The sequence below is a fragment of the Corythoichthys intestinalis genome, chromosome 8, assembly GCF_030265065.1.
Source record: "Corythoichthys intestinalis isolate RoL2023-P3 chromosome 8, ASM3026506v1, whole genome shotgun sequence".
NCBI lineage: Eukaryota > Metazoa > Chordata > Actinopteri > Syngnathiformes > Syngnathidae > Corythoichthys > Corythoichthys intestinalis.
Genome location: NC_080402.1, coordinates 372,678 through 398,986, shown reverse-complemented (window position 1 = coordinate 398,986; position 26,309 = coordinate 372,678). Strand labels below are relative to the sequence as shown.

The 26,309-nt window shown below is 42.0% G+C and overlaps 2 protein-coding genes across 3 annotated transcripts in view; one reads left to right on the top strand and one right to left on the bottom strand.

Annotated features, from left to right (window-relative positions):
• LOC130920224 (dorsal-ventral patterning tolloid-like protein 1) overlaps positions 1-8,908 on the bottom strand; it is a 49,538-nt gene extending 40,630 nt beyond the window's left edge. Inside the window, exon 1 of the mRNA XM_057843261.1 lies at positions 8,338-8,908. Within this exon, the coding sequence (XP_057699244.1) occupies positions 8,338-8,527 (190 nt within the window). The 5' untranslated portion in view covers positions 8,528-8,908. The remainder of the gene's footprint in view (positions 1-8,337) is intronic.
• An 8,099-nt stretch (positions 8,909-17,007) lies between these two features.
• On the top strand, positions 17,008-26,013 carry tnip2 (TNFAIP3 interacting protein 2). 2 transcript variants are annotated; one of them, XM_057842441.1, is made up of 5 exons: positions 17,009-17,615; positions 20,804-20,893; positions 20,971-21,201; positions 22,969-23,085; positions 24,912-26,013. In XM_057842441.1, the coding sequence occupies exons 1-5, from the start codon at positions 17,394-17,396 to the stop codon at positions 25,095-25,097; spliced, it is 846 nt and encodes a 281-aa protein (XP_057698424.1). In that variant the 5' UTR covers positions 17,009-17,393; the 3' UTR covers positions 25,098-26,013. The 2 variants fall into 2 exon arrangements, with proteins under 2 accessions (XP_057698425.1, XP_057698424.1); XM_057842442.1 differs by lacking the exon at positions 22,969-23,085 and having other exon boundaries at positions 17,008-17,615.
• The last annotated feature ends 296 nt before the right edge of the window (positions 26,014-26,309 follow it).

The window sequence follows — 26,309 nt, the reverse complement described above, 5'->3', positions numbered from 1 at the left end:
GAATCGCTCGCATCGCGACTAAGGTCATGCTCCTCACTCAAAAAGGTCGCGGGCTGCCCCAAATGTTTGTTTTGATCATTGAAATCCGTCAACTCGTAGGTTCATGTACAAATCACGTTATTGTTTATATTACATAAACCAGTTTTTTTTTTTTTTTTTGCTTACAATCTAATTACACTGCCAAATTATTCCTCAATTTGTGACAGCTACAGCTAGCTACTTTGCTAGCCTGCCGCTAGCCGAGTTCGTTACTTTCTTTGAGGATTTTATCGCTCAAGCAAACTCTGCCTGCTGCTTTTGAATCTACGGAAAAACAATTTAAGATAAAACATTGGTGAATAGATACAGTGGGGCAAATAAGTATTTAGTCAACCACTAATTGTGCAAGTTCTCCCACTTGAAAATATTAGAGAGACCTGTAATTGTCAACATGGGTAAACCTCACCCAAGAGAGACAGAATGTGGGGGAAAAACCCAGAAAATTACATTGTTTGATTTTTAAAGAATTTATTTGCAAATCATGGTGGAAAATAAGTATTTGGTCAATACCAAAAGTTCATCTCAGTACTGTACCCTTTGTTGGTAATAATGGAGGCCAAACGTTTTCTGTAACTCTTCACAAGCTTTTCACACACTGTTGCTGGTATTTTGGCCCATTCCTCCATGCAGATCTCTTCTAGAACAGTGATGTTTTGTTGGGCAACACGGACTTTCAACTCCCTCCTCACCCTGTGGCGTCAAAATGATAACAAGAACAGTGAGTTAAAATCACAGAACCACATGGGGGACCTAGTGAATGACCTACAGAGAGCTGGGACCACAGTAACAAAGGCTACGATCAGTAACACAATGCGCCGCCAGGGACTCAAATCCTGCACTGCCAGAAGTGTCCCCCTGCTGAAGAAAGTACACGTCCAGGCCCGTCTGCGGTTCGCTAGAGAGCATTTGGATGATCCAGAAGAGGACTGGGAGAATGTGTTATGGTCAGAAAAAAACAAAATAGAACTTTTTGGTAGAAACACAGGTTCTCGTGTTTGGAGGAGAAAGAATACTGAATTGCACCATACCCACTGTGAAGCATGGGGTTGGAAACATCATGCATTGGGGCTGTTTTTCTGCAAAGGGACAAGAACCACTGATCTGTGTAAAGGAAAGAATGAATGAGGCCATGTATCGAGAGATTTTGAGTGAAAATCTCCTTCCATCAGCAAGGGAATTGAAGATGAGACATGGCTGGGTCTTTCAGCATGACAATGATCCCAAACACATAGCCAGAGCAACAAAGGAGTGGCTTCGTAAGAAGCATTTCAAGGTCCTGGAGTGGCCTACCCAGTCTCCAGATCTCAACCCCATAGAAAATATGTGGAGGGAGTAGAAAGTCCGTGTTGCCCAACGACGGGCCCAAAAACATCACTGCTCTAGAGGAGATCTGCATGGAGGATTGGGCCAAAATACCAGCAACAGTGTGTGAAAAGCTTGTGAAGAGTTGCAGAAAACGTTTGGCCTCCGTTATTGCCAACAAAGGGTACATAACAAAGTATTGAGATAAACTTTTGGTATTGACCAAATACTTATTTCCCACCATGATTTGCAAATAAATTTTTTAAAAATCAAACAATGTGATTTTCTGGGGGGTTTTCCATTCTGTCTCTCATGGTTGAGGTTTACCCATGTTGACAATTACAGGCCTCTCTAATATTTTCAAGTGGGAGAACTTGCACAATTAGTGGTTGACTAAATACTTATTTGCCCCACTGTAAATGTGCCGACATTTTAAAATCGATCTACAGTTTGCTACGACAAAGCTGCTATGCTAAGTGCTGTCACAAGCTAGCCGTTTTATTTTGTTTGAGGCTTCATACCACGCTTGGTTTTATCATAGAAAAACGAGTAAGGCTAGACTTGAATGGGATAACTCTGGGGTGTCAAACCTGCGGCCCGCGGGCCAGAAGCGGCCTATCAAGGGATCCAATTCGGCGCCCCTGGTGGCTTTGTTCTGCCTGACGGCAGGCACGTTGTAGCTCATTCATACTGTACATACAGAATCACATGCTTTTGAAATTGGTGCACTACCTCCATCACATTCGTTCATCACCTGTCGGCGCTGTCAATGGCAGCCGATGAATTTAATAAGTTACCCAAAAATGCCCCCAAATCAATTGGAAGTGACCAAAAACCAACTTGGAAATGCCACAAAATCAACAGGAAGTAACCCAAGAACAGTACGTGGCCCTAAAATCAACAGGAAATGATGCAAAGTGTACAGGAAGTGACACTGAGATACCCTTAAATGTACAGAAAGTGACCCATTAATGCACTAAAATGATAAGCAAGTGAACCAAAATGAAGGCTTTGGTTTCCACAAACAACAATAAGACATCCAACTGGGAGGACTGGCTGTGAATGCTCCTACTTCAGTAGATGTCTGGCATCCAGCAAGTTAACCTATTTGGCGAAAAACAAACTGGTCTGACCATGAACGTGGCCCGCTAACCAAAATAAGCTCAATGCCAAACAATTTAAATCAGGCGTGTGCCCAATTACTGATGAGTGATTTAAAGCTGCCCTGCCCACTATAAAACACACACCTGGTAAGAATTGTCTTGATGAGAAGCATTGTCTCATGTGCATCATGGCTCAGTCAAAGAGCTGTCTGAAGACCTGCGATCAAGGATTGTTGATTTGTATCAAGCTGGAAAAGGGTACAAAACCATCTCTAAAAGTCTGGATGTTCATCAATCAACAGTCAGAGAAGTTGTCTACAAATGGAGAGAGTTTAGCACTGTTGCTTCTCTCCCAAGGAGTGGCCGTCCACTCAGAAGGTTCAGATACTTTTTCATACCACTGTAAATATCCTATGTATATTAAACCATGGACACAAGGTACGGGCATCTTATATACATTACGAGTTTTTCCTTGACTTTGATGACATTTGGTTGACTCAGATTATAGTCCATCCGTTGCTGAGTGACATTGAAAACCATGACTTGGCACAAACGGAGGTTTTGGAATTCCGAGGCTACATTTCCTGCACGCTCATAGGATATCACAGATCCTTTTCAGCATGAATTTGGACAACGCATTTCAGGGTCGGGCTTCAATGAGTAAACCTGCTGAATCATATACAGGCAATGCAAACATACTTTAATGCAACCTTTATATATATATATCCGACACAGCTCTGCTTTTTGGATGGGTTTTTCCTGGCATATGTAGACTCAGTGTCTCCTTGTATAACACGCGTGCACGCAACCGTACAGTCACGGGATACAGCGCACGCACGCACGCACGCACGCACACACACACCCAGATGAGCGTAAGGTGCACAGGCCAGGCGTTGTCAGCTTTAGGTATTTGATATGTCAGGAATGTGAGTGTGTGTGGCTGCCAACTTTGTACTTTTACTACATACGGTTTTACATCCAACCTACTTTTTGACTTGTATTTCCAGTGAACCGATTGGCTGCCTGCCACTGATCCATTAAAAGTGGGAGGGGCCAGAAGTGGATGAATGCAAATATATTTTTAAAAATACACTTTTTTTTCCTGAAAACCTTAGCCTAAAGTGCCTATGACAGCAAAAAGCAAGTTTATTTCACATTTCACGCAGTATTTTATGCTCCTGAATGAAATGGACCGCTTGGATGTGTGTGGAAGCCATCGCTATATTTTCAGTTTTTTTAATCCCGCGCCATGAAAATGAGTGACTTCCTGGATTGACGAAGAATGTGAATGTGTCACCGGCGGGCTAATCATCTTCAGTATACAGCCAATACTATAGTATGCAGAACAACTGTGGATTCCGCCGATTATGTGGATTATTTCCTTTATTTTTTGCATCACGCCACCCCAATGTGCTGCAGGCTTTTGTTGCTGCACCAGGGAGAAGCAAGGGAGCCTTTTTGGGTGTCAAAAAGTTCCCGTTCACCGCGGAGAATGGCATAAACAAGTCTGACATCTGATGAGGAAGTGAGTAAGCTACGTGTTTTATATATTATGTCAAATACTGGGATCATGGAACACCTTTTAATAAAGAGGTGGCTTGCATTTTGTGGGTGACAGTGATCCTTGTCCACCGAGAATCCCACTCGGCCGGCAACCGGCAGCTTGTCACACACCATGGTCATTTCCACCCCCTCGGTCCTATTCGAGCGCCCGCCAAGAATGCGCTTTCCTCGGCTTGGCCACGAGCAGCCCCTCGCTCCGACGTCGGTCGGTTTACCCGGTGCTCATTTTCCAGCTGCGTCCCCGGCAACGAGGATTCCTGCCCGCAACAGGGGAATGATGAGCCAAAACTTGCTCACCGCTGGGGGCTGGCTGATCGGTGAAGACAATCAACCCTACCGCCGTGTGTGACATGAGCCCGAAAGGCCGATAAGACTTGGAAAAGCTGCCAGGTTCGGGTTAGCATGTTGGCTAGCTGTCACGCCCCCTGTTCTCCGAAGCTGGGCCAGGGAAATGACAAAAACCGGTGGCATAAAATACCGTTGGGCAGAGGAAGTCGGCAGTTTTGATCACTGTGCAGTAATTTTGCCCTGTCGTACGAAATATATGCATTTTGAATATTTCGTATTCCATTTAGCACAAGACTGTTACTCGTCATGAACATACCAGTTATTTAGTAGCAATTGGGGAAAAATACTTAGGTATATAAAAAGAAATAAAAATATTGGAGTAGAGAGATTGAAACAATCATGACATTTTGCTGCTTTCTGTCATATTTTCCTCGTTCCGAATCTTCCCCCTCAATGGGCTGAATTCTAAATCAGATGAAATCGTGACCCTGCCGACGTCTTCATGGCGCTGGGGTCGCGAGAGCGCTATAATGACAGGCAGATCTAAATGGCTGATTAAGACTCATTTCTAGTCATTTGCGCTTTGCCAAATTGTTGTATATAGTCAAATCATCTCAAAATATGATACTAATTCACATAAGGATGCTATTTAAGATTCGTTTTTTTTCTGCTGTCACAGGCGATTTAATGCTCATACACAATGGAAGACGCCACAAACGTGCTCATGAACATTAGCACGGTGTTGTGGCGTTGGACGCAGACAAATCGAGTTGGATTCAATTCTTCTACTACTGTTTTTCCCTTTAAAAACATCCAATTTTGATGCTTTTCAAGACCTTGATCGAACTCTGGTTGGACTCAACTGAAGAAATAAAGACACATACCAAAGAAAATGATACAACACACACACATATATGTATATTTATCACATTCCTTTTGTTCCCAAAATCCATTAGCTTAATGCTAACATACTATGGGAGACTGCATAGACGAATGTTATTGAATGTTTCATTCTCAAAAAAATGATTATTCACATAAAAATGCCTTGGGAACATTCTCTAAAAGACTAATCATTTTTAAATAAAATGGAGTAGTTGAAGCATTAAAAAAAAAACATCTACTTATTAATGAATAAAAAAAGATTGAAAAACGCAAATAAAAAAAAAAATCCATGGATAATAAAATTCTAAATAAAATTGATTAATAAAATTAAAATGACAAAAAAACACTGTAATAAAATGAAAAAAAAGTATAACAAAGACAAATTCAAATAAACGTGGCGCATAGACTTCATAATGTATTGACGGGACACGGGGCGCAGGGTCGATAAATAGGGGGCCTGCATTGTTGGCGAGGCCGTCAAAGCTGACCGAGTGGAATCACAGACAAAGGGCTTTTTTCATTAAAAAATCTTGTGAATAAATACTTAAAATCCCGAATTCTGTATAGATATTAACGTAAAAGTCTCGATTCTTTGTCAAAAGAGCAAAAAAGTGTGCAGTTAGCATTTATTTTACGAAGTACAATGCTAGTCCGTTAGTGAATGTAGCTAGCAGCCGCCTTATGTAAAAAGAGCTTTTCCGTTAGAAATTCTTGTGAATAAATACTTAAATTCCCGAATTCTTAATAGATATGGACGTAAAACCGTCTCGATTCTTGGTTGGAAGCAAAAAAAAACCATGCAGTTAGCATTTATTTTATGTAAATATGTCAAATGTGCTGCTAGTCTTCAAGCCACTGTGGCGCCTATCACCACAAACAGCTTTCAAAATGCATGCATGGTATGAAAAATATGATAATTACCTTGAATCCTCCAACAAATCACTCCTGAGACAATCCTTCCTGTTTGTATGCGGTACAGCTTTGGTACTTTTTCAACAGAAATCTGGCATTAGATCGCTGCGCGCGTGTTTGTGAAAAGCTCCTCTTGATGTGGGCGGCACCCTACTTGAAGGCGAGGCACAGCGCATGAACGATCTGACCTGTCAATACCATTATACCAGTGTATGTGTGGCCCGATACATTCTGGTCCGGGAAGTTTATTTTTGTTAGATTAACGCTTTGTTTGCCATTGACAGCAATAAACGTGCATCTATTTTAACTCTTGAAACAGGTTGGGCATCTATTGCTGTCATTAGATATTTTCAATTTCTACCCCAAAACATACTCCATCACCTGGACTGTCGGTGAATGAATTAAGCTAATGGTAACTTTTAAATAGAAGTGAGCGCTGTCCCTGAAAGGGTTAGATATATTAATTGCCCACTTATCATCGTCTGAAGATTCTGAGTTAGCCAGTAGAGGGCATGCGAGCTCTTCAGTTATGCTTTGTCTCTGAGCGATGTTCGTAGTTCATTTTGAGCCTGTTTTTCTATAAATCCAAGCACGTCTTATTTGACTTTTTTTTTTTTAAAGTACAATCATTTGAAAATGGCCCCATTTTGGCTTGTTAAAGATCACATTTTATGGTCGTAAGGGAGCAGACCCTCTGGTTGGTTGCCCTTAGTCACATTTTGGCTGAGGTTTGCGCACAAAGCACGATCCCTCTGAGGTTTCACTTTATTGGCCAGCTGTTATTCAGCCCGTTACCGCCCCTAATATATACTGATGTGCATTGCATATCACCTCCTTGATAGAAACCATGTCCCAAGAAATGCACTGTTAGCGCAGCGTGCTAAAAGCCATTGAATAATGCTGGCATTGACGTCCGAGCGGTTCGATTTCTACTAGTGATGAGGTCATCTCAATTCACAGCAGTAGGATGTTTGGACGTCGCATGATTGGACATCTATCATTGTCAATGGCACTGAAAAGAGTTCATTCTACAAAATCCGCTAATTTGATTAATAACAGTAATATTGGAATATACCAATTGATTTGAATAATATCCCCTTTTTTACGTCAAAATATTCAAAATCAATAGTTATTTTATTCATAAACAATATATGAAAATGTTACAATTTAGCAGATTTTTGATCATCATTTCAAAGAATTCATCATTAAATTTATAAGCACATCATTTGGATATAGAATAATTTAGATTGAAATAATAAATTGCATTTTCCACATGATTAATTCATTGTAAATATTTCAATCATTCAGCACTCAATTCAATCATCAAAGTAATTTTACTTGACACTTTCAATTATTTATTTTGTTTATCGTTTTAAAAATTTTAGTCAAGAGAAATTAAATGTAAATAAAACCGTTTTTTTTAAAAAAAATGATTTTAAGATCCTGTGACTTTTCCAAAGTTTAACATTTAATTCAGCGATTGTTTTGCGCACCACTAGAGGGAGCTGGTATCTCACTAGTGGTACTCATGCCACACTCGAGATTCGCTGCAGTTTTAATGATTTAACAAACAAACAAAAATTTTTAAAAATAACAATTATTAAAAGACCTATTTTTTAAAAAAAACTCTAAATTTGCCTAATATGTATTTGCACAATTCTAGCACTTTCAAATTGGATTGAAATTATTTTCAACACGTACAAGTTGGAATATTTTGCATGCAGGTGTAAAAATGTTAGATTACAATGTGCCATTAAAGGTATGTTTTTATGCTATATAAACATTTATTTGGAGTTGTAATGTACGTATTTTGTGCAGGATATCATCGCAAACGGAGATGCTAATTACCTCGATTATCTATGTTTATTCATTTTTTTAGATAAGTTTTATCCTGCTTGTATGTAGACCTGCAGGGGATGTCATCATTCATCGGCATTCTTTTTCATTAAAAAAAAAAAAAAAAAATCATTGTATTTTCTTATCAATAATAATACGATCATTTAAAAAATGCTGCTTTTATCCATCAGTGTTAATTGATTGTCTGTGAAGCCTTTTGAATCTGTTCAATGTTTTTTTTTTTAATAAACCTACACAATACAAAATGAATGCAACACATGTACAGTATATTTTGAACTAAATTGAACTTGATTGTTTCCTATTCTCAAACAGTTTAATCCCAGTGCAAAGGGGTTTGGACGTCTATCACCGTGCTTCAAAGTAGCAAATAGTGCAATGCAGTGCGACTGACCGGCTTTGCAGGGGTCCTTGTAGTCAACGGCGTCCGGCCTGTCGGCTTCGTCGTAGTACTCGTAATCGCGATCCCGATCGCGGTCGTCGTAGTCCACCCCTCGGCCCACCTTGGCCCACACGCTCAAGCCGGCCAGCAGCAGCGTCAAGCAGCGCATCTTGGCGGCCACCGCCGGGGGGACCCGCTCCATCCGAAGCAAAAAAAAAATCAAATCAAATCCCAAAAGGCTGCAGCGGCGCGATGATCGAGCGGCGGGACCTCCGACGCCTCTGGCCCCGGCCGGCCGAGCGACCGAGCGACCCACCCACCCCCCGGTCACCGCTCCCAATTAGGACGCCGTTAAAGTGCTGCGCTGGCCGGCGGCCGCGCTCGTCCGGGAGCCCCCCATGGCGCCGAGGGGCCGTCACCCGAGAGCTCCGAGCTGCAAGTCCCACAAGAAGAAGAAGAAGAAGAAGGAGATGGTCCGTGAAGGCGACGCGGCCAAGCTCCTGCTCCAAACATCCGCCCGGACGCGCGCACTCATACGCGCGCGCGCGTGCGGGCCAACTAACTACTGGAGGAGTACTAAAGTGCGCTAAAACGCTATAGTGTACACTATTGTAAACTATGGGATTTTGCAGGCGGCTTGGAGACGCTCACCTCACCACTCTCGCTCCACCAGCAACTCATTAACTGCCAATGACTGCCCTAGACGTCCAATCCATTTGAACTCGCAAATTCATATCAATTTACAATTCAAGGATGATTGGACGTCTTGAGTAAAGAGTAAACATTATTGTTTTGTATTTATTTTCGTATTTGAATTGAGAGTAATAAGAGCTTTTAGTTTGCATTTCAGGACCAACAACTATTAGTTCAATCGGATTGGACGTCTATAACCGTCAATGGCAACCCGTGTGTTGTCAGTTGTGGCCACCTAGAGGCAGTATCCAGGGCCGGCCCAGGCCATTTGGGGGCCCTAAGCAAAGTAATGTAAAGGGGCCCATATTTTTGGTCCACCATTTCGTCACAGTGTACTGTGAAACCCATACTTCAATCCAACCCATACGTCCATATTTTGTATATTAATCAGATTTTCTTGCACTGCGTACTTCAAACTTCTCACCCCAAATGATTGTCAGTACTTACAGTAGATAGCGCCAAACCTTTTTGTAAAAGAGGAAGGAAAGTAGTTAAGGAAGAACTTTTATTTTTTTAAGCTTATAATCAAGTATCAAAACTCAAAAGTCAAATAAAGCAAACTGTAGTAAACAAAATAGAATATAAATTAAACAATTGCCAGATTGGAGGCCCCCTAGTGGTCAGGGGCCCTAAGCAGCTGCATAGTCTGCTTATAGGCTGGGCCGGCCCTGGCAGTATCAGACATACAGTTATACTATATAAAGGCAGCGCCTCTCATGGCCTCGGAAGTTTACTTGTTCTTTGCAGAGGATAAAGAACACAATCGCAAAATACAGTATAGTAGCAAAATAAATGTTTTTTCTTTGTGTACATGATTTTAGACCGACTTTACACTACCCAAATACAAATATTATATGTATAATATGGAAATCGAACAGGTACATCAGCAGATCATGTATTGTGATATGAAGCACTGGTATAGGTGCCTTTTAAAAGTGGGTCGCTAGTAGATCCAAGTGCTGTTAAATTTCTTTCTAGTATTATTATGCTTGTTTCCATTTTAATTTTTTTCCTTGTACTGCATGGTTGTAATCTGGACCTCGAGTCTGTCAATGAAGTGGCTCAATACCACTTTTGTTTTTCAATAGATGCTGAGATAATAACATGAGAAATACTTCATATATGTTTTCATCCAATTTTCTCACGTGCGCATGCATTATTGCAAACAGCGAGATGAGATAGCAAGAACTGGCTGCCGAAGTTAGTTGGTCTTTTAGCACTCCATGTTTGCTATGAATTCCAGCAGTCATGTGATAACATCTGTAAAATAAGCAGGAATCTAACAAGCTAGTTGTACTTTAGCGCCACTAGGGGGAGACAAAGCATTACAAATAAAGACAAGCAATCAAATAACATGACAGAATGATTCATTATCCAAAAAAAAACCTGCCACGCTGGAACAAATTCTTGAGGTACCACTGTACGTCACATATGTAGGCCGAGCTATATGGTTCTAGCTAGAATTCCTGAAAATTTTTGGCAGTGGCGTGTAACAGAATTGGTTAAACATTGTTTTCTTTTTTTTTCATTCCTCTACAAACCTGTGTTACAATATGCCTTTGCCATATTTGACCATTTGGCAATATGCTTCAAGTGACAATATGTAGCCTCAGTATACTGAACATGACCAAAAATATGTTTTTAAATCCAAAAAGGCAGATACGCTGGTGCCCAGTATATGCCTAAAATATTATTTTTGTACGTACTGTACGTCCCCCATACCCTAGTACTGTCCTCAAACAGAAACAACACCGCCACTGCACAGATGCTAATTGCTAGCCCGTGTGTTCATGGAATTTCCCATTGTATGTTAGCACTCAAACACTGGAGTTTATGTATTTACTGAACTACATCTTGGTACTCTTGTTACTTGATCTGAGAGTGGCAATATACAGCTCGACGCCTCCTTTAATTTAGTAACTAATCATGTCTGGCAAAGTGGCATTAGCATAGCAACTCCGTACAACCACAGTAGTAACGCACATGGGAGACGCTGCTAATTCACAAATATGTTTGTTCACGGTTATTACTACACACTCACACAGATCTTACCTGCACGCTCCCATCATGCCATTCTTCTTCCGAGTGAGAGGTTAAAGGGTGAGCGGGGGGGACCGGGAAATGGTCGGGGGGGGGGCGTGGGTGCCATCCCGCTGGCGCCCCCCCACCACTAGCTCAATCTCGGCAAGATCCACGACTAAACGAGATTATGGCACGCCGTCCCCGCGCCACTAATCCAGGCGCGGCAGAGGCGCTCTGCAGGTAGCGCCGCACGCTGACGTCACGCCGTCAATCCCGGCGACAAGCTGTCCACCTGCGAACGCGGGTGCCGCAAATCCTTTGCACGGGGAAACAAACAACAGCCAAAGGTGGACAAAACTCTAGAGGCGACGTGGGTTTTTAAGCTAGCGTTTTCAAAATGTTTAAACTCCCACCTCAGAAAATTCACTCATTAACTCATTGGCTACCATTTGAAGGTGTTGGATGGACGTCCAATCCATTTAAACATGCCTACCAAATTTCACGTTCCTAAGTGAAACTGGCTTTCGGGACTGAATGTTTTTTTAAATAACTGTCACGCGCTACAAATTCAAAATGGCCACTCTAAACCAAAATGGTAACAGCTGTGTCTTTTTTGGCCTTGGGTTGTTGGGAATTTTTGGTAAGTCTGGTCATGATGCGCATACTAACCAAATTTCACGTTGGTCAGTAAAACTTCATTGAGAGGCTGAATTTTTAATTATTTAGCGAGCAACAAATTCAAAACCAAATCTTCCTTTCTTTGTGACCATGGGTTCTTGAGACTTTTTGGTGGGTCTACTCCTGATAGATATACCCACCTATCAGAGGTAGGCGAGGAAGAAAGGAGTGGACCCAAACGCAGGGAAGCTATGGCAGGGTAGTGCATGCAACTAAAAAATGCTTTAATTGAACAAAAACAAAGAATTAACAAAACTCAGGAATACAAACAAAAGACTGGGTATCATAACGACTTACTAGGGTGTAACCGGACTGCAATAGGATGGGGGCAAGGGAACTCCAGGAGCACATACACTGACATAGACGATGATTCAACAAGGAGCGACCACGGGGATCTTAAATACAGACATGGAGGTAAGGAGACAATGAGGAACAGCTGAGTGACACGAGAACAGGGGTTAATTTGTGCCAGGTCCTGCCGGAACAAGATCCGGCACCTCCCTGTGTTCTGGGACTAACTGTATTTGGGCAGATCCGGCACATCTCGTGTGACATTAAAAAAAAAAAAAAAAAAGATCTGCTAACGGGCATGATCAGGTGCGGCAGGAGGCTAGCGCCGCAGCAGCTAGCCAGGTTCACGGACAGACAGCCAATCAGGGGCAGGAGGCTGCTACCGTGGCAGCAGCTGGTCAGGTTCAGCGCCACCCGGAGTGGGGGCCAGCTACAGCGCCAGCAGTCAGCCAGTTGGACCACCAACAGCCAGAGCAATAGACCATTAGGGTACGGGTTTGGGCTGCACAATTTGAAAGGCAGTGGGAACTTTGGGGCCAGAGAAGACGGGGGGATGAAACTTGCAAAAGAAAGGGTTTGTGTTATTTATTGTAATCTCTGATTTTGTTTTATGTTTTAAAAGTTAGACCTGTTGAGAAACTAATTGCTGACTGTGTCCCACCTGTGGTTATATGGGCAATTGCCCGTGCTGTACAGCAGGGGTCCCCAAACTAAGGCCCGCCTCCACATTTGGTCCGGCCCCCTGAACAATACCAGAGAGCATTTTTATTTAATTTAATTTTTTTCAATAATGTTATTTATTTCCTGGCTTTTTTTCTGTGAACAACCCAGAGAGGGTTATTTGGTTATTATGTATTTAATTAATAATTTTATTATTATTTATTTTTATATAATATATTATTATTTTTATTTTATTTCCTTTTGTTCCGTGAAGAATCCAAAAAGGGTTAGTTGATTGTGGCTTTCTGAAAAACAATACATTTTTACATTTAGGCACTCCTGCAATCGTCACACTTTTTCTGTTACAAACTGACCCTGGCCCCTCATCAGAGAAGGGAAAAGTTATGTGGCCCTCACAGGAAAAAGTTTGGGGACCCCTGCTGTACAGAGTATAGCCTAAATAATTGTAAATTGTTGTCATAACATTTATACCACGGATATTATCTGAAATTGAGGCTTGTAAAGTCCCACAGCATGTCAAGTGGGCATTGGCGTGTTGTTTTCTGCACCATTTTCTGCGTATGTTCCGGTACTTGTGCCCGTCTCGTCATCCCTGTGTAACAGAGTTATTATGGATATGTTGTGATTCCACTTGTTCACATTAGAAGGCACAGCAGCACCCCCAACTCATGTGGTGACTATAATTAGCTGGGTGCGCCGCAGATGGCGCCAGTTGTATTTAGTCATCAGCAAAGGTGAGTTGGATAGCATTGCTAAGTTGCTATTAGCTTAGCGCCAAAGAAAATTCTTCTTTAGCATGTTGTGGCGAGGCCTGTGAGAGTGACCAGCTCGCATCGTGTACGTGTGTTATGCAGACAATAAAAAGTCCAAACCATCCACGTCTCCTGGAACTATATTAAAACACAACGCAGAGTCCAGGAGTTCAACGCGAGAAAAAGGGGTTACACCTGCGCTGTCATATGTACTTTGCGTTCAGGCACCTTATGATTTACAGATGAAGCACTGCACGAGAGGCAGCGGATTGGGGTCTCCAAAACGGTACACGAGGCTCGTTGCGGGTCCTGGTTTTTGTTCCGACCGATCCAGCACAGACAGTCGAACCAATGACGTTTCTGCTAAAACAAGCGGCGCCTGAACATAATCAATTTATTGCACTTGTGAAACGCCGGATTGGTGAAATGAGGTCATCATGTTTGGTTGGAAACAGTGTCGGATGATGACAAGCTAAAATGTGGCCCAGGAGACTAGAACATAATGAGACAAACACCAGTTTTCGTCTGACGATTTCCTCTCCTATTCGTCCAATCAATGAGTACGCCTTTCGTCCACGTGATGCTACTCAGAGAACTCGGTTGGCGCAGTGTGAATGCTGAACCTTTTCAACAACTCATTTGCAAGTGTTGGTGTGAGGTTTCTCTCTAACTGGACCTTCGTCGTCTTGGTCTAGTGTGAAAGCGCCCTAAGAATACCAAAAAATAAAGTTAAACGCTCAGACATTTTTTTTTTTTTTTACCTACAGTTCATAGCTTCTAGGTGGGTTTAATTGAAAATGATGTACTGCTTTTCCTGCTGAGTGTGTACTGTATTATCATCACCAAGTTAGCATTGTCCTTGTTCATTGGAAATCTTTTTTTTTTTTTTTTTTGGGGAGAAAAACTTTTGAATTTTACGACTAACACATCATAAGTAACTGTCGACTAAAGCTAGATGAAATTGGTATGAGATTTCGTCAACTAAAACTAGACAAAGACAAACACATTTTGAAATGACTAAGACTAATAAGTATTTTTGTCCAAAAGACTAAACTTAAAATTAAAAGGGCTAGCAAAACCAACACTGGTTGCAATGAAATCTTGCACCCACGACAGTCCTTTGTGGAATAGGTTGGAGACCCCCTGCACTCGGGGAAAAGACCGAAATTGCTGGCTTTGGTGGCTAAATTCTTAGAACACGAAAAAAAAAATGAGTATGGCAAAGCCTGAAATGTCCATAGACTTGGCATATAAGGCAATTTTAGAAGGCCCTTGGCCTCTCTCATATCTGCAAACCACAGCACTACTCTGCATTACTCTCCAATGTGCTGTGTGTGGCCTAAATGCTGGTGAGGTACTTTCGCAGAGTTTCAGGGACGCACCGATCGATACGGGCTTTAAATAGGGACAGGAATACCTGCAGAGAGCATTAATCTCAATAGCCGGGGGAGGACATTTTGCCGATCAGGACGGATAAACAGCGAGTGTTTTTTCAAAGCAAAAGTTGGGGAAACTGCACCGAGCTAACAAAAAGAAAACATTCAAGCTAACGCACGCGTACTTAAAAATAGTTTGGACACTCTATTCGCATCAATGGCATGGAAACATCATTCCCAGCCAGCCCTAGATTTTAAGAAGCAGGGTTAGTGGCCATTTTAAGTCTGTATTTCACAATATTATCGAAGGTGACAACATACTGGTCGTGTAACACTTTGTATTTTGATAACATCACATCATTTGCGATTCACTGCATTATGCTAATAGCGATTGCTAATTGCGCCGCTCGGGCTAATTGGCTATGCGGATTATCGATGTGCAGCGTTTGCTGCTTCCAAACTGCTGACGTGGCTTTTCTCGTGGGACTTTTAGGATCCAATTGGTGTGTTTTGATGTCCCATACAATACACAGAAAAAAATATTCCACTCCATCCCGTGCCGTTAAAATGGACTGGATGTCTATTGCCGTCAATGGCAGCCAAAAAGCTAAGATATGTGAGGTCACAAGTGATTCATGATTTGAATTTATGAGTATATTGGAAAAAGGATGCTGAATTTCCATATGCCAGGCATAAGGTCTAGAGGACGACCAAAGAGGATGTAGTTAAAGAGGACATGAAGGTGGTTGGTGTGAGAGCATTTGCAGGGTAAGATGGAGACAACTGATTTGCTGTGGCGACCCCTGAAGGGAAAAGTCAAAGGAAAAGAAGAAAATGTCTGTCTTCTTTTCTTCAATTTATTACATCTTATATACACGTCAAGCCGCTTCGCAGCTCTGCTGACTGATATCACATTCTCGTATGCTATTTTTTCAAATAATTTTATAAATTGTGATTAATTTACCTGTTTGGCACATGCACCGATTGTTTTAGATAAAACAAGACATGGAATTATGTTGTCCAAATGTTTTGTATCGCTATCAATATATGCAATAAAAAAAGAATGACATACTAGTTCTGTTTTTATGTACATACCTTGTAGTATTTCCTTGTAACAACCAAATCCGTGTCAGCCCTTCTGCATTCGGCAAATGTAATATAATGTGTAATTTCATCTCATTTTGGTCACTCAAGTGGCCGGCGTATCAATCCATACACCTCACGTCAACACTGGCTGACACGTTATTATAATTTTGTCCACAAATGCTCAACAAAGTGATAAGAACAATCATACAATCTCATCTACGCCGTGCTGAATCCATTTTTGGAGATTCCCTGGGTTTCTCTGGCTTCATTTGACTGTTTTAACTTTGTCAACATACCGCTGACATCAACCGCAACTCATGAGGTTTTTTCTGAACCGGAAGTTGGAAGCAGAAAGATGGCGCCGCCCATATTACTTGTCTATATCTTCTTGTTTTAAATTGCCCATCGCAAAATATGCGCAGACAACACCAATATGATCATTGGTTGTCAAAATGGGGCTGCAAAATATGGTCCAGTGGGCCTCAAGTTTGATACCACTGTCCTATTTAAAAAAATGAAAAATAATCATACTTTGTGCATGAGTTTTAATCGGTTTCTAAAAGCCACATGAATGGGCGTCTATCATCGTCAGTGGCTGACAGTGATGATCAAAATAGTTCAATTGGAATGAGTGAAACGATATCGTTCACTCCTAGTTCAAATGAATCGGACGGAAGCAATACCAAACATATCCGCAAGAGAGCGCCAACTCATCTCCTTTCAAGGGCGGTAAAACGTTGGGGGAATCAAACCCGATGCCTAGCGGTCACGAGCCGCTTTTTGAACCGTTTTCTCGAAAGCCGAACAGACAAGGAGAAGTACTGGATTGGAAAGATGTCAAAACTTTTGTGTTTATTCGTGGAATGCACTCTGAAGTTTTCAAGTTCAAAATGGATATTTCTCTAGGGAGTTTTCTTATCAGTCAACAAAACAATACTTTTATTTTTGCTGAAGTAGCAGCAATTGATCCGGTTCGAGTAGCTGGCCTTTTTTTGCCGTATAAGATTATAAAACCTACTTTAATAAAGCCATTGTATTGTTGATTGGACGTCACTAAATTGAGAAACCTCTGGGGGGGGGGGGGAAGTTGGCGGTGATGCCGCGTTTACGTGTCATTGAAGAAAGCCTGTAAATGACGGTAACCCGGGGTGCTCCCTGCCTGGCAGCGAGCCCGGCCGGCATTTTTGGCCACAAGTTGTGATTCAATTCATTCAAAACAACTCCCGCCATTGTGTCCTCGTGCCTCCCGGAGACGGGGTGTCTGCGAGGACTGCGCACGGCGTTGCCTTTGACGAATCTCCAAAAAGTCCGCGGGGAAGTTCCCCAGGAAATCCCCCGCTCGCTCGCTCGCTCGCTCGCTAACTGGCGTCTATTATCGTCGCGCCTTCCTCGGCTTCATTCGAGAAGGAAACGGCGCAGGCGGGGAACACATGGTGGTGGACGACTAAAAGTCTTTCCCCCACAAGTTTAGAACCCTCTCCGCGCCCAAATGGAGCGAGACGAGGCGGACGAGACGCGGAAGTACGTCGCGCTTTTGCTGGAGAGCCGCCGACAGGAGACGGAGCTGCAGGCGGGCCAGGAAGGCATCGCGGCCGAGCTCGAGGCGAGGTTGCGGGGCGACGACGCGCTTCTGGACGCTTGGTGCGAGGAAATCTCCAAAGTCAAACAAAAGAGGAAAGACGACGTTTTGAAAGTCGACACACAATTGGAGGTACATTTTTAGCTGAACCCTTTGACTCGTCATAATATACATACGCAAAACAATGGATGGAGGAATACATAAGTACAGAAAAATCATGCTAAAGGTAAAAAAAAAAAAAAAAAAAATCCATTGAACAATACAGCTAAAATGAGAAACTAAAAAGGAAAGCCTAGTTATAAAAATGTCATTAAATAAATATACATTATATATGCACAGGGTGAGCCCAAAAGGGATATATATATATATATTTTTTTTTACAATCCAATAAAACCAAGAGTGGTCGAGGAAAAATATTTCATTGAAACCTTAAAACATGCCATTTAACAATACATTTAAAAATGGCGTCCTCCTGCATGAATGCATTCTTAAAATCTGTTGTTGAAAAAACGGGAATTTTTGCATATTGGCAGGCATGAGCAAGTGGCAGTAAGTTATGCAAGTAAACAATGTACTGTAACTACCATTTTGGTGAATTCCGGATGAAAAGGACAGTACAATCTCAACAGTAGATTTCAAGAATGCATTTGTATACAGGACGATCTATATTTTTTAGTGTTATATTATTACAGCTTTAGTATTATAATTAATATTGATGTATTCATGTACAGTGGTATGAAAATCTATCTAAACCTTTTGGAATTTCTCACATTTCTGCATAAAAACACCATCAAATGTGATCTGATCTTTGTCAAAATCAAACAGATGAAAATACAGTGTCTGCTTAAAAACATTTCTAGGTTTTCATATTTTAATGAGGATAGCATGCAAATAATGACAGAAAGGGGGAAATAAATAAGTGAACCCTCTGTCTAAGGAGACTTTAAGAGCAATTGAAACACATTTTTACCAAACAATTTAGGTCAGGTGTGTGCCCAATCACGGATGAGTGGTTTAAAGCTGCCCTGCCTGCTATAAAACACACACCTGGTAAGAAATGTCTTGATGAGAAGCATTGACTGATGTGTATCATGGCTCAGTCAAAACAACTCTCTGAAGACCTGCAATCAAGGATTGTTGATTTGTATAAAGCCGGGAAAGGAAACCATCTCAAAAAGTCCCGATGTTCATCAATCGACAGCCAGAGGAGTTGTCTACAAATGGAGAGAGTTTGACACTGTTGCTTCTCTCCCAAGGAGTAGCCGTCCAGCAAATATGATGCCAAGAATTCAGTGCAGAATACTCAGAGAGGTAAAAAAGAACCCTAGAGTGTCTGCTAAAGACTTACAGAAATCACTGGCACGTTCAAATATCTCTGTGCACACGTCAACTATATGTAAAACTTTGGCCAAGAATGGTGTTCATGGGAGGGATCCACGGAGGAAGCCACTGCTGTCTAAAAAAACATTGTTACTCGTTTAACGTTCGCAAAAAGGCACTTGGACACTCCACAGATGTTATTTTGTGGACTGTTTAAACCAAAGTTGAATTTGTTGGGAGTCACACACAACGTCATGTGTGAAGGAAAAATGGAACAGCTCACCAACATCAACACCTTATCCTTACCGTAAAGTGTGGTGGAGGTGCTGTTCTGCTGCCTCAGGGCCTGGACAACTTGCAATCGTTCATGGAAGAACAAATTCAAAAGTTTTGCAGGAAAACCTGAGGCCATCTGTCAGACAGTTGAGGCTAAAAAGAGGATGGATGCTGCAAGACATTGATCCAAAACACAGAAGTAAATCTTCAAACTTCAGAATTGTTTCAGAAGAACTAAATACACGTTCTGGAGTGGCCAAGTCAAAGTCCAGAACTGAACCCCATTGAGATGCTGTGGCATGACCTAAAGACAGCGATTCATACCAGACATCCAAGGAATTTACAGCAGTTTTGTAGAGAAGAATGGGCCAAGATTAGTCCTGCTCGATGTGCCAGGCTGATCTGCAGCTACAGGAAGTGTCTGGTTGAAGTTATTGCTGCCAAAGGGGGGCACAAAATATTCAATTCAATTCAATTTTATTTGTATAGCCCTGGATCACGACAAGGTTGTCTCAAAGGGCTTTGCAGGGGCAATATGATACACAATCAGAAACAGCAAATGAACCAACAAAGATGAACAAATAAAGTTCAAGTCCTGGGTATCCCCCATCCTTAGACCCTCCATGTCGGCAAGGAAAAACTCCAGAGTGTGGGGAGAAAATGAGAAACCTTGGGGAGTACCACAGTCAGGAGAGATCCACTCCCAGGACGGATAGACAGGAAGCCCCAGGAAGGTGAAGTTACAGTCCGCAAAGGTGCAGTGGAGTAAAGGGACAAGAAGAGGTCCATCTAGCCAGATGAGACGGGGGTAGCAACGAGGACGTCCATCCAGCCAGAGGTCTGGACAGTCAGGAGGCTGCAGCTGAAAAATAGCCCCTCCCCGGAGGGGAGGGGGGAAAGGGGACGCGGGTGACTAGTGATGAAGGGACTAGACAACTAGATATTATCATTGGAAAATAGAAATAAAGTGAGACAAGTGGTAGGTAGAGTGAGAAAAATGTTATATATAAATATTAAAATGTGATGGTTCACTTACTTGTCATTGTTTGCATACCATCCTCATTCAAATATGAAAACCTATAAATGCTTGGGTGGTTTTAGTTAAAGCAGAAACTGTTTTTCCATCTGTGTGATTTTGACAAAGATCAGATCACATTTGATGGTGATTTTATGCAGAAATGTGAGGGATTCCAAAAGGTTTCCCCCCTTTATATTGACTTTATTTTTGCCAGAGATGCCAACAGTGGCTGTCTCCGTTTTACCCATGAGACGTCACAATGGTTTTTTTCTCCACTAGAGGGCACTCATGCTCTTTGGATGGGTGTTTTATAGTGTAGTTCCGATCTAAATACTATGGTTTTTCTGTCATCTTTTTGACCCAATGTGGTCATGTAATGTTAAAGTCGAGTATTATAATAACAGTTCATATCAATGAAGTTGTGCTGAGAAAAAAATAGATCATTATTTAAATAAAAAATCCGACATTGCAAGCAGTTACTCACAATTTTCCTCATGACTTGAGTATTCTTTTTTGTCTTGTACTCGAGCAAATTTTTGGATGACTACTTTTACTTTTGCTTGAGTATTATTCATTAGAAGTAACATGACTCTACCCACCTTTGGTTGTGTATCCATTGGGATACTTGCTGCCCGTCCATATGGATGAGTTGTCTTATCGTCATCATCGTCCCCAGAATTCCAATTTTCTCTTTTGGCGCACACAGATGACATCGTCAGACATACTAGAACACCCCGACTCTCAAATCCAACAACTCCGAGAAGAAAATGAGCAGCTCAAGCGTCGCGTTTCATACGTAAGAGAAAAATATTCTATTGCAAGAAAATAATCAATATGAAGAAAGTCAGCAACAAGAGACATTTTTGGCGGTAGGTCCAAAGTCTGAACTCGCAGTGGCAAAAGTACGACTCCAGCAGGGAAGACTACATCCGGGGGCTGTGCCGGCGCTTGAAGAGCGCGCCGACGAGCGAAGCTAGCGCGGCCGCGCTACGCCGGGAAATCGTCCGACTCAATGCGTCGCTGGAGGACAAAATGGACGAATGCGCCAGATTGCGAAAAGAAGCCAGGGAAGAACGAGAACGCGTCCGGACGCTGGAGCAGCAGGTCAGTGAATGAATCGACAACTAAAATAGTTGAACTCGCAGTCTGCCGTTGACGGCGATAGACGTCCAATCCGTTTGGACCGGGAGGGCTGACTGTCGCCGTCCATGGCATTCATAGTCGATGCATTGTTGGAGGTTGGTCCAAATCATTATTATTATTTATTTATTTTTATTTCTTTGTGCTTCTAAATAGTCCATATTCTCTTATTTATTATATATTTTTCTTTACATTTATTAAATAAAAAACTAGCAAAAAATGTAAACATTCTTTTCTATTTTAATTTTCTAAATCCTCCTTTTGAGCCTATTTTTTTATTGTTCAAATATTTTTTTCTTTTTTAAATTAAAACCCACTAAATACTTTATTTAAAAATACTTTTTTATGTCCTCAACATTTTTAATCAATATATTTAAAATAAAAATATTTTAAATCTTTTTTTTTTTTTAAAAACTATTCATTTGAAAAAAAATCAAAAAATATTTTTGATAACTAATAAAGTTGGAAAAAAAAAACAAATCTTCAAAAAAAAAATGTTACAGGTAGTCCCTGTGTTACGACATACAGGACTTACACAATTTCGACTTTACAACGCAGGCTCTCGTCCGCCATTTTGTCTCCAGTTGTATTTTTTTCGTGAAGGAATCTGACCTCTAGCCAGATTGCCGGAATCACGCCAGCCGGACCCGCGTTGGCGCAATTCCATCAACACAGGCCGGTGAGACCCTGACAACCCGGCCAAAAGGCCAAACTCCGCGCATTCACCATAGTCTTGACTCTTGACCCTTTGTACTGACTCCATTTTGAAAGATGGAAAAAGAAGCACAAGTTGACAATTTATTTTGAGCCGACAGCAATCATACAGCACAGAGGGACCCAGGCGAGGTCACCATATCACAAGTCAACCAAAGGTTCACGAGAAAAATGACAACAATGAGTTAAACATTCCATTTTTTGTTTAAGGCTCTCGCTGAGTGGGCCGTGGGCAGAAGAAGGGTGTGTTTGGGCGTCGTTTAGGATTATTGTCTGTTTATGGATTGGACAGGAGGATTCGGGAGTTACTGTTGTCAGGGTAACAAGGGTTGTGGATTTTACCAGCTCTGCGTGAAACGGGTCCTTTGAGTCTTATCATTTGTGTTATCAGTTGGATATCGGGGGTTTTCCGGTGTTCCTTGTGTTGGGACAGTGTTTCCCGCCATTTGTTCTGGACTGTCCGGGAGAACTGATTGCGAGAGTTGGCGGTGCAGACGTGGGCTTGTCAGCGTCCACCTTGCTCAGTCAGTTGCAAGACTCAGACGTTGGGCTTCCTTGATAAGAAGGCGTCGTGTATCTCTTACTGCTTGATGTGGGCCAAAGCAGAACGCACCGGTCCTTTATCCATGCCAGACATCTGAGTCTGCTCCTCTGGCACACAAGGCCACAGTCCAGCCAGACCCCTGACTGCCACCAGAGGGCAGTGTATACTCATCAATAAACAAAATACTTTTTTTGGATAGTTATTTTGAGATTTAGGGGTACTTCAAGGGGGTTTGTTCGGAAATTCAGGTGACGTCGCCAGCGTAGGAACGGTACTCGTTCGTAACCCGGGGACTACCTTTTGTGTGAACCTCTTAATCGTAATTATTTTCAATGTAGTTAAACAACGTGAAAGGAAAAAAAAGAAACATTTTCAAATGACTTTGCAAATGTTAGTTTTCCATTTAAAGGAAAAATCTATATTTCAATGTACTGTATTTGTTTTTTTGATGGAAGGATTTCTCACTTGTTTAGGCTGTGATCTACGCGGAGGATTTTAGGTCGGAGCGAGCCGACCGAGAGCGTGCGCAGGGACGCGTTCAAGAGCTGAAAGAGCACATTTGTCACTTGAAGCAGCAGCTACGCCAACAGGTCGGCCGGCAAATCCTGTCTTTTTTTGCAACAACATAAATCCAGCCATTTTCTTTTTGCACGCTATAGAGCGGAACTTTTCCGCCATATATTGAGTCGTCTCCACCTGCCACATTTTGGCCGTTAAAATCCAAAATGAAGTTTGCTCCGAAAACCAATACCGTATTTGACTGGTTCTCTTATTCAAGTCAATGCATTGACATTCAAGTCTAGTCATCACTAGCCTATTCATCAAGCCTTTGTGCTTATCCTTGTAAAACCAGTTGCCTTTTGACCTATTGGCTGCCATTCTGGGTGCTAGATGTCCAATTCATTTGAAGAAAGAGGCTTGGCAGCTACAGCGGTATGAAAAGGTATCTGAAGCTTTTGGAATTTCTCACATTTCTGCGTAAAATCACCATCAAATGTGATATGATCTTTGTCCAAATCACACAGATGAAAAAACAGTTTAGTGCTTTAACTAAAACCACCCAAACATTTAGAAATGTTGATATTGTAATGAGAATGGCAGGCAAACAGTGACAGAAGGGGGGAAAAATAAGTAAGTGAACCATCACATTTAATATTTTGTGGCAGCAATAACTTCAACCAGACGCTTCCTGATCAGTCTGGACTGATCTTGGCCCATTCCTCTCTACAAAACCGCTGTAGATTCCTGGGATGTCTGGCATGAATCGCTGCCTTTAGGTCATGTCACAGCATCTGAATGGGGTTCAAGTTTGGACTTTGACCTAGTCACTCCAGAACGTTTATTTTGTTCTTCTGAAATCATTCTGAAGTTGATTTACTTCTGGTGTTCTGGATTATTGTCTTGTTGCAGCATCCATCCTCTTTTTGGCTTCAACTGTCTGACAGACCAAAGGCCTCAGGTTTTCCTGCAAAACTTTTGAATTGATTCTTCTACTAATGATTGCAAGTTGCCCAAATCAGCCCCAAATCATGATGCTCCCTCCACCATGCTTCATGGTGGGGATGTTCCATTTTTCCTCCACACATGACGTTGTGTGTTACTTTCAAACACTTCAACTTTGGTTTCATCAGTCTGCAAAATAATATCTGTGAAGTGTCCAAGTGCCTTTTTGCAAACATTAAACGAGCAACAACGTTTTTTTTAGACAGCGGTGGCTTCCTCCGTGGAGTCCTCCCATGAACACCATTCCTGGCCATAGTTTTACATATGGTTGATGTGCGCGCAGAGATATTGGACTGTGCCAGTGATTTCTGTAAGTCTAGGGCAGACACTCTAGGGTTCTTTTTACCCCTCTGAGTATTCTGCGCTGAACTCTTGGAGTCATCTTTGCTGGAAACCACTCTCTGGGGGAGAAACAATTCTTGAATGCAGGTCTTCAGACAGCTCTTTTGACCGAGCCATGATGCATCAGACAATGCTTCTCAGGTGTGTGTTTTATAGTGGGCAGGGTAGCTTTAAACCACTCATCAGTGATCGGGCACCCACCTGACTTAAATTGTTTTCAATTTTTAGTGTAAACACTTTCAAACTTTTTACATCTGAGTGATTTTGACAAAGATCAGCTCACATTCAATGGTTTTTTATGCAGAAATTCCAAATGGTTCAGATGCTTGCTCATACCAATGTAAATGTCCAATCCATTTGAAGTTAGAGACTGGGGAGTTAATAAACGTTCATTCGTCCGTCCCTCCCTCCCACATCAAATGGGCCGTACGTCTACTCCGCACCGAGAAATTTATTTCAATCGACCACAACCAAAATGGCCTTGAGGCGTCCATGTCGGCAGTTGCGCGTTGCGGTGGTTTAGGTTTTTTCAAAGAAAACGCTAAAAAGGCTGCCATAACATCTTTTGCAGGAAGCGAGCCGAGAAAGCGCGGCGGTCCCGTTGTGTCGCGTGCACATCGGCCACAGAGTAACGTCGTCCTCGCGGCGGCGGCGCGCGGCAGACGCGACCGAGGTCCCGTCGACGCCGCGGTGCCCGCGCTGCTCGGCGGCCTCGGACCAAGATGACGTCCGTTACTTTGACGACGCCACCTGGTGAGCGGGACGTGGAATACCTCGACTAAAGAACTTTCATGCTGCACCTTTTTGTGGTTACCCCTTTATAGGGCACCTGACTATTTTTGGACATTTAAAAAACTTTATAAATCATTCATTGGAATGAAAAGGATCAGGTTTTAATTTCAAAAAGATATCTTTTTCTGCTTCATGCTCTTACAGCCTCTCACAGTCCCTCCTGCTGCTTTTCTTGGTCAGCGGTGCCCTGGAGTTAGCGATTTAAAGTTAAGAATGATTGACAGGACAGAGGTGTAGCTTTCATCTTGCCAAAGGCGCACATGTGTGGCAATCATCGTTTAGCTTGTTAAACAGTAGCGGTCGTCCGCAAGTGACGGCAGAGACGCTTCACTTGAGCGGAACGGTTAATCGTCCGGTAAAAAGATTCGTATAAGCAAATCGTTTGCCCCAGACCCTATTTTGGGGGGGGACTTCCTCTTCATTTTGAAACGTTCATGGGTCACTTCCTGTTGTTTTTTGCACATTTGTGTGTCACTTCCTGTGAATTTGGCCTCATTTCCTGCGTCACTTCTTGTTCATTTTGTGTCTCTTCCTATTTATTTATGGCCATTTCCATTTGAAATGTATATATATCTGTATACTGTATGTGCATATGTGATATCAATGCTGGCCTAAATAACAATAGTAAATTTACGATATTTAACGGAGTGCCCTAGAAAGGGTTCAAACCAGGGAATAAACCCAAAATAAAATTGCGAAATATCATGGTGCTCATTATCTAGTCCTAATTTATCATCATACACAAAGCCATAAGATTTTACTGTTTTACTATTAGATGATTTTAATATAATACATGTATTTATTCCATTTTCAATCAGTGCAAAGAAACATTTTGGAAGGTATGGTGCTTTTTTTTCCCCCCTCTATTTTTTTAAATAAAATCTTTTCCAAAATGATGCTCTTTCTTGATCCTTTCATTTGCCCCGACATAAAATGGCGTCCGATTTGAACTTCTATCAATGGTTTTTAAAAAAAGCCAGAGCGTCCGTAACATTGACGCGCGTGTGGTGGGAAATACCCCGGTCATGTGACATAAAAGGTGACAAATATAGCATTAGAAAAGCGCAAAGACAAACAGGCATTGTGCAGCAATTTCTCATGAGTTGGTCCGAGCAGGAAGTGGGTCGTCCCCTGCTCCGACAAGAAGTCACAAAGAAACGATTCAAGCTTTTTAAAG